This window comes from Plectropomus leopardus, chromosome 10, assembly GCF_026936395.1.
Source record: "Plectropomus leopardus strain MGB_pleo_1.0 chromosome 10, ASM2693639v1, whole genome shotgun sequence".
NCBI classification, from domain to species: domain Eukaryota; kingdom Metazoa; phylum Chordata; class Actinopteri; order Perciformes; family Serranidae; genus Plectropomus; species Plectropomus leopardus.
In genome coordinates, this window is record NC_142185.1 from 13277665 (window position 1) to 13290928 (window position 13264).

General features: G+C 36.2%; 1 protein-coding gene across 6 annotated transcripts in view; it reads left to right on the forward strand.

The window, feature by feature from the left end:
- LOC121949122 (alsin-like) overlaps positions 1-3575 on the forward strand; it is a 33471-nt gene extending 29896 nt beyond the window's left edge. For all 6 annotated transcript variants that reach the window (XM_088083072.1, XM_088083074.1, XM_088083075.1 and 3 more), the window contains one exon: positions 13-3575. In XM_088083072.1, the coding sequence (XP_087939198.1) occupies positions 13-51 (39 nt within the window). In that variant the 3' untranslated portion in view covers positions 52-3575. The remainder of the gene's footprint in view (positions 1-12) is intronic.
- Positions 3576-13264: the final 9689 nt, after the last annotated feature.

Genomic DNA, 13264 nt, shown 5'->3' on the forward strand with positions numbered 1-13264 from the left:
ACTCTCCTGCAGGCCTGCTACATCCAGATCCAGCAGGAGTCGACTATGTAGGAGCGGACAAGAGGATGTCACGCTGTCATCATCAGCAATAAAAGCACTGCCAGGAGAGACAAAGTGCTTCACACTGAAGAGCCAACAAAACAAAACCAGTCAAACTACCAGCCTTCTACTGATGGCCACTGGGAAACTGCACTGAGACTACAGTGCCAGCCTCACCTCCTGTCAAACAGGAAGACGACGATGACACTTAGTCTCACAGCACGCCAAAGTCCTTGCTTTTGTTGAAGGACAGTTTTCACAGGAAAACATCACAGCGTCATCGTCTGGAGATAATAGAAAACTGCATTGTCATCTTTCCAACAATATCGGGTAAGCTGTATATTTTCAGTTGTACTTTATCCAATACATCAAGTCAGTTTACATTTTTCAGTTCAGTTAAATGTATCAAAAGTATTTAATGAAAATCGGACATTTTTCCTGCAGAGGTGTAACAGCAGCGCAGTTTATTTACTTACTACAGTGTTTCCAAAAGGGGTTATTCATTAGAATATACATTAGTTTTGCTGTGAAGTGTTGCAGTGTTTATTACTCCAGACAAAGGGAACTGATCAAACTGATCAAATGCTACTGGTGTCGTCTGAAATATAATCAGATTTTAAATTGAACAATATTGTTTAATTTAACAGTAAATAAGAAATGCACTATGGAAAATAGCAAAATTGAATGAAGCTTGCAGTGCAGCTCCCGGCTGTTGGTTGGGTTGGGTATTGGCCTTGTAATACAGAAAATGCATGCACCTTAGCGTGTTTCTGGCACTGGAATAATTGACAGAGTAATGTGATCACTGTATTTGCATTACATTTCACTACTGGTCCCAGAGCAAGACCAGCAGGAGGCACAGATGGAGTTAAAACAACAGGGTTTAACTGAGCCTCCTTTGGTTCATCAGTAAGCAGCTGTAGCAGCTGGGGAGCCGTCTGGATTAAGGTGTCTGCTCCTCTCACAAAATACCATTCAAATTTCACAAAGTTTTACTGTCTGTGTGAAAACAGAGCAAAGAGCCGAGGGCACGTAATGCCTTAGCCGTGGGTTAATATTTCCTCCTCAGAAGCCAAACCAAAATCACCAGGTCAAAAAGCTGAGTTTCTTACGTAACAGTGTGCTCCTGCAAACATGAATTAGATGCAAATTGCTTTACTTTGTTTGCATATAAATCGGAAATGCTTCATTTCACTGGCATCCCCTCTCACTCCCAAACTAACTTAGACCTTTTTTTCCATCTGTTGAATGCAGGGGTTAAAAACATCAGACGAAACAGACTGTTTAAGTTATTTTTATTTATTATTTTAACACATGTATACTCCTGTAGTACAAACCACACTTGTGCATGCACCTGCACATTGAAACAAACTATGTAGCAGTTTGTCTCAGGTCTGCTGATATTCTTAGCTAGTAAACAGTAAGCTGAGCAGTAGGACAGTAAAATGTCACTACAGAGGAAAATAATTTTTTTACTTAAGATAATTAATGATTCGATTGATTTCCTGTTAATTTTTCATTTAGACTGTTATTCTGTGGAGTGTGTGTGTTTGTGTGTGAATGATCATTTACGAACAAGTCTGACAAGGAATACTTTTAATTTTGCACTGACAGTTTTTTGATTTAGTTCAGCAACAGCCAGCAGAGTATCTGAGGACAGATTATAGGTCAAACATTTTAAACATTGTCACTATTTTCTTATGAACCACTGCACTTACTCAGAGACAGTTCACTCCAAAATCAAAAATATTTTTTTCCTCTCACATGACAGACCTTGTGAGCAGCTTGATGTAGGAACTATTTTCTGTCTGCAAAACTACACCCGCCAACCAAATAACTTCAAAGAGGGAAGCGTGCATCTACTTATCGACGAGAGGCTCGTGTTAGTGACAGCCTGAGATGTAAGCATTGATGGTTTTCTCTTAGGCTAAACTTTAATGTTAGCTAGCTCAGTGGTGAAAAATGAGCTAGAGGTCGATGCATGCTTCTGTCTTTGCAGTAATATGATTGGTGGGTATATTTTAGTTAAAAGAAAAAAAATCTTACTCAAACTACTCACAACAAGGTATGTAGATTATCTTAAGTAACCAGGCCATCATTTCGAGAAAGAGACATTGCTATCGAGTTTTTCCAAGTTTAGTTTTTTTTCGCTTTGAGCATCACAAGCTGAGTGCCATATAGTTTTATTATATTTGGGAGAAGGCAGATATCTCTACAGCTGATATCTCCAACACTTGGCAACTCCAAACAAAGCAATCTAGATATATAAAACGCATTACAAGGGAGAGGAAAAATATGTATTTTTGACAGTTGGATAAACTGTTCCTTTAAATGAAAAAAAAAGAAGGTGTGTTTAATGCTACAAAAACATCAATGTACTTAAACGTTTTTTGTTCCCTGTCAGTTTCTTTTAATCCTTTGAATCCAACTGTATGTTTTAAATGACTGTATTTTCAGATACAGATCTTTTGGGACATCAAAATATTCATTTTCAGAACTTGCATGCGATCACTGCACAGATTTTTTAAATTGTCCCAACTTCAACAGTTGTAATGTGTGCTTGAAGACAGGGAGGGAGCTTCAAATCACTTTTAAAGAAATATTACGTAATTTATTATTAAAAGCAATTTGAATTATTTATAAAAGATGCATTAAAAGTATAAATCCTATGTCAGAATTTCCCACAACCCCATTTGGATATTAAGCATCCCCAACTTTTAGATATTATCTCAAAGATGAAAAAATCACAAACACAATAAGATGTTTTCATGTTACTGCAGTCATGTTACTGATTACTGACCTACTGAGCTTATTCTTATGTTTTTTACGAATTTTAAAAAAAAAGCCAAAACTTTAGAAAAGCAGCTGTTGGATTCAAAATCAGATTATTTTCTCTCAATCACTGAAATGTGCTTTTACCGGATTTATTGTCACTCAAGTTTTTGCAAAATGTAGACATGTATGTGTTCAGACATTTTTCTTTCTTTCTGCTAATTAAACCACTGCAGTGTAGTGTGTAATACAGATGCAACAACAAGGGATGGATGATATAAAGCATTCAGCTGACCTGTCTGGCCTCAATTAATACCAGATGAAAGGACAGTACTGATATTTTGCATGTCTAAGCCCAATTAACAAAATCTGCAATTTTTTACTTCTGACAACCATTGTTCATTACATTTTTTATATTAAAATGGACTAAAACTTAAGACTCAGAAAACATGATTACTACTAAAACTTTCAAAGGTAATATAAAGCGCACACATTTTATTTTTCATGGGCTTAAACATGTAAAACATGTAATGGTTGTTTTGTTGGAGGCTTCACACTATGAGGCGATGACCTGACTGAATTTAAGATTTGAGTTTATTATTTTTCTAACTAAGTCTATATTTTTGTAACTTCGTACATTTATAGAAAGAGATAATATGAGGAAGTAGTTACAGAGTGTTTGATTAGTTTTGGTGGATAAATGCAGTGAAATGAAAAATGTGTTTACTCAGAAAAGGGCAATAAATATGGTTTAATTTTGGAAATGTCTCCTATTGAATATTATTTATTATATTTCTATTGTTTCTTAATTTGGCTGATATATGGATAGACCAATTTGTTGTATTTGCTGACTGAATCTGAATCTGCTGAGTGTCTCTGTACCGATAAAGAGTTGCTACTTTTTTGCTACTTTTTGCTATATTTTTCTATTTCTTCCCCTTCTGCTACTACTTATCAACATTGGGAAAAGTTGTGTGGGTCTTGGACTGAATATAGCCATTGGTGAAGAGGATTTCCACCAATGGCATACACTGAGCTGCCAGTCAGACCAGAGGGGAGAAACGAAACCTAAAGCGCTAGACAAAGAGAAGGAGGAGAGCCAGCGTCAGGGCGAGGTTGACCCGCCTTGGACCAAGAGCTGTTTTTCTTTTTTCGACAGACACCTTTGCCAATACTGGTTTTACCTATTTCGGGACAACTTCACCCGATTTATTGACCAAAACGATAAATCACTCAACTTTATGTGCCTTAATTTGTTCTGCAACATCCCAATCAGTGTCTAAACTGTATTAATCTACAGCCAAATGATATTTTATGGCATAAATAGAGTAAAATATCGGCTGATATATCTGTCTGCTCTGCTGATATAAGGGCCATATGGTGTTGAAACAGGAAAATGCAGTATTGTCAGTGATGTCTGTTGAAAACTCGACTGAAATATGAATCAGGCCGATAATCAACTAAGTTTTTGGCAGGGAAAAGACAGTATTCAGTATATGGAAATTAAGGAGAAGAGGAGTAAATTTTGTGTTTTGTGTTTTAACTGTTTTAAGTGTTCATTGTAAGGTATGTTATTGATGACATACTGGACTTGCTTCGTTTTAGGATTGCTCCCTGTCTTTCAAGACCTAAGGGATGTATCATCCCCTTCTTTCATCATTCCAGACTCGCGCTAGGCTGTGTCGTGCTATGTTCCTGACTTTGCTACCTCACTACTCTGCCACTTTCCTATTCCAGTCCCTTACTTTCTACTTTCTGACCCTTCTACTTACCAAGTTCTTATTCCTATTTTCACCTGTTAGACTCTCATCCTCTACCTCTATCTTCTACCTTTACTCAACTTCCTGTCTCTCAACTCTACTTCCTATCTCTTGACTTAACCTGTTGTAACTTCACTAACCTTCCTATTTCTCACCTCAACGTCCTGTCTCTTGACTGTCCTTCCTGTCTCACAACCAAGCTGCCTGTAACTTGACTGACTTCCCTGTCTCTTAACCTAACTTTTTGTCTTTCCCCCAACTTCCTGTCTTCTTCCTTGTCTCTCAATTAAACGAAAATCAAAAGTCACCTATCCAAGAAAAGACATAGCAGCAGGCACACTAACCGCCTTATTTAACCACTGAGCCAAACCTCTTGACACTTCACCTGTGTTTTACCTTGAATATAGCCCATTGCTTTGGACAACTGATTTTAAAATTACTAAAAGGACTATGCTCAAAAATCATCTCAAAATGACATAGAATAGTAAGTCGAAAAATGTGACATGTCCATAAAACAGCCAAAAACAACTTAGTATTGAATATCAAGGCACTGAATAATACGGTGTGATAAAAAAAACTTCTTCAGACACGTTCTAATATGGCATGTTGAAAAATCAACCAAACACGACATGGTGTACTATTATACTAAATGTCAAAATATGGCATTTCCCAAGAACAGCTGAAAACCGCATAAAGTAGCATAAAATGTTGCAAAAACAGCCAAAAAACCTAATATGGAATGAAAAATATCTGAAAATGCAATACTACAGTATGGCAAAAATGTCAAAATATGACACATCCGAAAAAAGCTGAAAAGTGCATAAAATAATATGCCGTACCATGGTGTGCCAAAAATGTCAAGATATGACATGTCCCAAAAACAGCTGAAAACAGCATGAAATAGCATGATGAGAGACGCCATGGCATTAAACACATGCAAATATAGCCAAAAACACCATAATATAGCATGTCGAAAAAGTGACCAAACAGGAAATTCTGTAATATGGCAAAAATGTCAAAATTTGATATATCCCAAAAACAGCTGAAAACACCTCAAAACAGCATACAATAACTTACTGAGGCACGCCATAGCATTTCAACATGCAAAAATGGCCAAAAACGCCATGATACAGCATGTTGAAAAAATGACTAAAGAAGCAAGGCTATAGTAAGGCGAAAATGTCAAAATTTAACATGTCCAAAAAAGCTCAGATCACCTCAGAACAGCATAAAATAGTGTGCTAAGACATGCCATAGCAATTAAACATGCAAAAATGGCAGAAAACACCATAAAATAGCATGTCGAAAAAAAGACGAAAAAAGCAAGGCTATAGTAAGGCAAAAATGTCAGAATTTGACATGACCCAAAAACAGCTCAAACCACCGGAAAACAGCATAAAATAGTGTGCTGAGACACGCCATAGCATAAAAACGTGCAAATATTGTCAAAAACACCATAATATAGCATGTCCAAAAAAAGGTGAAAAAAGCAAGGCTATAGTAAGGCAAAAATGTCAAAATTTGACATGTCCCAAAAACTCTTCAGACCACCTCAAAACAGAATAAAATAGCATGCTGAGACACGCCATAGCATTTAAACGTGCAAAAATGGTCAAAAACACCATAATATAGCATGTCCAAAAAAAGGCGAAAAAAGCAAGGCTATAGTAAGGCAAAAATGTCAGAATTTGACATGTCCCAAAAACAGGTCAAACCACCTCAAAACAGCATAAAATATCGTGCTGAGACACGCCATAGCATTTAAACGTGCAAAAATGGACAAAAACACCATAATATAGCATGTCCAAAAAAAGGCGAAAAAAGCAAGGCTATAGTAAGGCAAAAATGTCAAAATTTGACATGTCCCAAAAACAGGTCAAACCACCTCAAAACAGCATAAAATAGCGTGCTGAGACACGCCATAGCATTTAAACATGCAAAAATGGTCAACAACACCATAATATAGCATGTTGAAAAAATGACGAAAAAAGCAAGGCTATAGTAAGGCAAAAATGTCAGAATTTGACATGTCCCAAAAACAGTTCAAACCACCTCAAAACAGCATAAAATAGCGTGCTGAGACACGCCATAGCATAAAAATGCAAATATGGTCAAAAACACCATAATACAGCATGTCGAAAAAATGACGAAAAAAGCAAGGCTATAGTAAGGCAAAAATGTCAAAATTTGACATGTCCCAAAAACAGCTCAAACCACCTCAAAACAGCATAAACTAGCGTGCTGAGACACGCCATAGCATTTAAACGTGCAAAAATGGTCAAAAACACCATAATATAGCATGTCCAAAAAAAGACGAAAAAAGCAAGGCTATAGTAAGGCAAAAATGTCTGAAATTGACATGTCCCAAAAACAGGTCAAACCACCTCAAAACAGCATAAAATATCGTGCTGAGACACGCCATAGCATTTAAACATGCAAAAATGGACAAAAACACCATATTATAACATGTCGAAAAAATGACGAAAAAAGCAAGGCTATAGTAAGGCAAAAATGTCAAAATTTGACAGGTCCCAAAAACAGCTCAAACCACCTCAAAACAGCATAAAATAGTGTGCTGAGACACGCCATAGCATAAAAACGTGCAAATATTGTCAAAAACACCATAATATAGCATGTCCAAAAAAGACGAAAAAGCAAGGCTATAGTAAGGCAAAAATGTCAGAATTTGACATGTCCCAAAAACAGCTCAAACCACCTCAAAACAGCATAAAATAGTGTGCTGAGACACGCCATAGCATAAAAACATGCAAATATTGTCAAAACATCATAATATAGCATGTCGAAAAAATGACGAAAAAGCAAGGCTATAGTAAGGCAAAAATTTCAGAATTTGACATGTCCCAAAAACAGCTCAAACCACCTCAAAACAGCAGAAAATAGCATGCGGAGACACGCCATAGCATTTAAACGTGCAAAAATGGTCAAAAACACCATAATATAGCATGTCCAAAAAAAGGCGAAAAAAGCAAGGCTATAGTAAGGCAAAAATGTCTGAAATTGACATGTCCCAAAAACAGGTCAAACCACCTCAAAACAGCATAAAATAGCGTGCTGAGACACGCCATAGCATTTAAACATGCAAAAATGGTCAAAAACATCATAATGTAGCATTTCCAAAAAATGACGAAAAAAGCAAGGCTATAGTAAGGCAAAAATGTCAGAATTTGACATGTCCCAAAAACAGCTCAAACCACCTCAAAACAGCAGAAAATAGCATGCTGAGACACGCCATAGCATTTAAACATGCAAAATTGTCAAAAACACCATGATATAGCATGTCCAAAAAAAGACGAAAAAAGCAAGGCTATAGTAAGGCAAAAATGTCAGAATTTGACATGTCCCAAAAACAGCTCAAACCACCTCAAAACAGCATAAAATAGTGTGCTGAGACACGCCATAGCATAAAAACGTGCAAATATTGTCAAAAACACCATAATATAGCATGTCCAAAAAAAGGCGAAAAAAGCAAGGCTATAGTAAGGCAAAAATGTCAGAATTTGACATGTCCCAAAAACAGCTCAAACCACCTCAAAACAGCATAAAATATCGTGCTGAGACACACCATAGCATTTAAACATGCAAAAATGGTCAAAAACATCATAATATAGCATGTCGAAAAAATGACGAAAAAAGCAAGGCTATAGTAAGGCAAAAATGTCAGAATTTGACATGTCCCAAAAACAGCTCAAACCACCTCAAAACAGCATAAAATAGCGTGCTGAGACACGCCATAGCATAAAAACGTATGAATATGTCCAAAAACACCATAATACAGCATGTCGAAAAAATGACGAAAAAAGCAAGGCTATAGTAAGGCAAAAATGTCAGAATTTTACATGTCCCAAAAACAGCTCAAACAACCTCAAAACAGCATAAAATAGCGTGCTGAGACACGCCATAGCATTTAAACATGCAAAAATGGTCAAAAACACCATAATATAGCATGTCCAAAAAAAGACGAAAAAAGCAAGGCTATAGTAAGGCAAAAATGTCAGAATTTGACATGTCCCAAAAACAGGTCAAACCACCTCAAAACGGCATAAAATGCCATGCTGAGACACACCATAGCATTTAAACATGAAAAAATGGTCAAAAACATCATAATATAGCATGTCGAAAAAATGACGAAAAAAGCAAGGCTATAGTAAGGCAAAAATGTCAGAATTTGACATGACCCAAAAACAGCTCAAACCACCTCAAAACAGCATAAAATAGTGTGCTGAGACACGCCATAGCATAAAAACGTGCAAATATTGTCAAAAACACCATAATATAGCATGTCCAAAAAAAGGCGAAAAAAGCAAGGCTATAGTAAGGCAAAAATGTCAGAATTTGACATGTCCCAAAAACAGCTCAAACCACCTCAAAACAGAATAAAATAGTGTGCTGAGACACACCATAGCATTTAAACATGCAAAAATGGTCAAAAACATCATAATATAGCATGTCAAAAAATGATGAAAAAGCAAGGCTATAGTAAGGCAAAAATGTCAGAATTTGACATGTCCCAAAAACAGCTCAAACCACCTCAAAACAGAATAAAATAGTGTGCTGAGACACACCATAGCATTAAAACATGTAAAATGGTCAAAAACATCATAATATAGCATGTCAAAAAATGACGAAAAAAGCAAGGCTATAGTAAGGCAAAAATGTCAAAATTTGACATGTCCCAAAAAACAGCTCAAACCACCTCAAAACAGCATAAAATAGCATGCTGAGACACGCCATAGCATAAAATGCATGAATATGTCAAAACACCATAATACAGCATGTCGAAAAAATGACGAAAAAAGCAAGGCTATAGTAAGGCGAAAATGTCAAAATTTGACATGTCCCAAAAACAGCTCAAACCACCTCAAAACAGCATAAAATAGTGTGCTGAGACACGCCATAGCATAAAACATGCAAATATTGTCAAAAACACCATAATATAGCATGTCCAAAAAAAGGCGAAAAAAGCAAGGCTATAGTAAGGCAAAAATGTCAGAATTTGACATGTCCCAAAAACAGCTCAAACCACCTCAAAACAGCATAAAATATCGTGCTGAGACACACCATAGCATTTAAACATGCAAAAATGGTCAAAAACATCATAATATAGCATGTCGAAAAAATGACGAAAAAAGCAAGGCTATAGTAAGGCAAAAATGTCAAAATTTGACATGTCCCAAAAACAGCTCAAACCACCTCAAAACAGCATAAAATAGTGTGCTGAGACACGCCATAGCATAAAAACGTGCAAATATTGTCAAAAACACCATAATATAGCATGTCCAAAAAATGCGTAAAAAAGCAAGGCTATAGTAAGGCAAAATGTCAGAATTTGACATGTCCCAAAAACAGCTCAAACCACCTCAAAACAGCATAAAATAGTGTGCTGAGACACGCCATAGCATTTAAACATGCAAAATGGTCAAAAACATCATAATATAGCATGTCAAAAAATGATGAAAAAAGCAAGGCTATAGTAAGGCAAAATGTCAGAATTTGACATGTCCCAAAAACAGCTCAAACCACCTCAAAACAGCATAAAATAGTGTGCTGAGACACGCCATAGCATAAAAATGCATGAATATGTCCAAAAACACCATAATACAGCATGTCGAAAAAATGACGAAAAAAGCAAGGCTATAGTAAGGCAAAAATGTCAAAATTTGACATGACCCAAAAACAGCTCAAACAACCGCAAAACAGCATAAAATATCGTGCTGAGACACACCATAGCATTTAAACATGCAAAAATGGTCAAAAACACCATAATATAGCATGTCCAAAAAGACGAAAAAAGCAAGGCTATAGTAAGGCAAAATGTCAGAATTTGACATGTCCCAAAAACAGCTCAAACCACCTCAAAACAGCATAAAATAGTGTGCTGAGACACGCCATAGCATTTAAACATGCAAATATGTCCAAAAACACCATAATACAGCATGTCGAAAAAATGACGAAAAAAGCAAGGCTATAGTAAGGCAAAAATGTCAAAATTTGACATGTCCCAAAAACTCTTCAAACCACCTCAAAACAGCATAAAATAGGGTGCTGAGACACGCCATAGCATAAAAACGTGCAAATATTGTCAAAAACACCATGATATAGCATGTCCAAAAAAAGACGAAAAAAGCAAGGCTATAGTAAGGCGAAAATGTCAAAATTTGACATGTCCCAAAAACTCTTCAAACCACCTCAAAACAGCATAAAATAGCGTGCTGAGACACGCCATAGCATTTAAACATGCAAAAATGGTCAACAACATCATAATATAGCATGTTGAAAAAATGACGAAAAAAGCAAGGCTATAGTAAGGCAAAAATGTCAGAATTTGACATGTCCCAAAAACAGTTCAAACCACCTCAAAACAGCATAAAATAGCGTGCTGAGACACGCCATAGCATTTAAACATGCAAAAATGGTCAAAAACATCGTAATATAGCATGTCGAGAAAATGACGAAAAAAGCAAGGCTATAGTAAGGCAAAATGTCAGAATTTGACATGTCCCAAAAACAGCTCAAACCACCTCAAAACAGCATAAAATAGTGTGCTGAGACACGCCATAGCATTTAAACATGCAAAAATGGTCAACAACATCATAATATAGCATGTCGAACAAATGACGAAAAAAGCAAGGCTATAGTAAGGCAAAAATGTCAAAATTTGACATGTCCCAAAAACAGTTCAAACCACCTCAAAACAGCATAAAATAGCGTGCTGAGACACGCCATAGCATTTAAACATGCAAAAATGGTCAAAAACATCATAATATAGCATGTCGAAAAAATGACGAAAAAAGCAAGGCTATAGTAAGGCAAAAATGTCAAAATTTGACATGTCCCAAAAACAGCTCAAACCACTGGAAAACAGCATAAAATAGCATGCTGAGACACGCCATAGCATAAAAACGTGCAAATATTGTCAAAAACACCATGATATAGCATGTCCAAAAAAAGACGAAAAAAGCAAGGCTATAGTAAGGCAAAAATGTCAGAATTTGACATGTCCCAAAAACAGCTCAAACCACCTCAAAACAGCATAAAATAGTGTGCTTAGACACGCCATAGCATAAAAACGTGCAAATATTGTCAAAAACACCATAATATAGCATGTCCAAAAAAAGGCGAAAAAAGCAAGGCTAGAGCAAGGCAAAAATGTCAGAATTTGACATGTCCCAAAAACAGCTCAAACCACCTCAAAACAGCATAAAATATCGTGCTGAGACACACCATAGCATTTAAACATGCAAAAATGGTCAAAAACATCATAATATAGCATGTCGAAAAAATGACGAAAAAAGCAAGGCTATAGTAAGGCAAAAATGTCAGAATTTGACATGTCCCAAAAACAGCTCAAACCACCGGAAAACAGCATAAAATAGCGTGCTGAGACACGCCATAGCATAAAAATGCATGAATATGTCCAAAAACACCATAATACAGCATGTCGAAAAAATGACGAAAAAAGCAAGGCTATAGTAAGGCGAAAATGTCAAAATTTGACATGTCCCAAAAACTCTTCAAACCACCTCAAAACAGCATAAAATATGGTGCTGAGACACGCCATAGCATTTAAACATGCAAAAATGGTCAAAAACACCATAATATAGCATGTCCAAAAAAAGACGAAAAAAGCAAGGCTATAGTAAGGCAAAAATGTCAGAATTTGACATCTCCCAAAAACAGGTCAAACCACCTCAAAACGGCATAAAATGCCATGCTGAGACACACCATAGCATTTAAACATGAAAAAATGGTCAAAAACATCATAATATAGCATGTCGAAAAAATGACGAAAAAAGCAAGGCTATAGTAAGGCAAAAATGTCAGAATTTGACATGACCCAAAAACAGCTCAAACCACCTCAAAACAGCATAAAATAGTGTGCTGAGACACGCCATAGCATAAAAACGTGCAAATATTGTCAAAAACACCATAATATAGCATGTCCAAAAAGGCGAAAAAAGCAAGGCTATAGTAAGGCAAAAATGTCAGAATTTGACATGTCCCAAAAACAGCTCAAACCACCTCAAAACAGAATAAAATAGTGTGCTGAGACACACCATAGCATTTAAACATGCAAAAATGGTCAAAAACATCATAATATAGCATGTCAAAAAAATGATGAAAAAAGCAAGGCTATAGTAAGGCAAAAATGTCAGAATTTGACATGTCCCAAAAACAGGTCAAACCACCTCAAAACGGCATAAAATGCCATGCTGAGACACACCATAGCATTTAAACATGCAAAAATGGTCAAAAACATCATAATGTAGCATGTCGAAAAAATGACGAAAAAAGCAAGGCTATAGTAAGGCAAAAATGTCAAAATTTGACATGTCCCAAAAACAGCTCAAACCACTGGAAAACAGCATAAAATAGCATGCTGAGACACGCCATAGCATAAAAACTTGCAAATATTGTCAAAAACACCATGATATAGCATGTCCAAAAAAAGACGAAAAAAGCAAGGCTATAGTAAGGCAAAAATGTCAGAATTTGACATGTCCCAAAAACAGCTCAAACCACCTCAAAACAGCATAAAATAGTGTGCTGAGACACGCCATAGCATAAAAACGTGCAAATATTGTCAAAAACACCATAATATAGCATGTCCAAAAAAAGGCGAAAAAAGCAAGGCTATAGTAAGGCAAAAATGTCAGAATTTGACATGTCCCAAA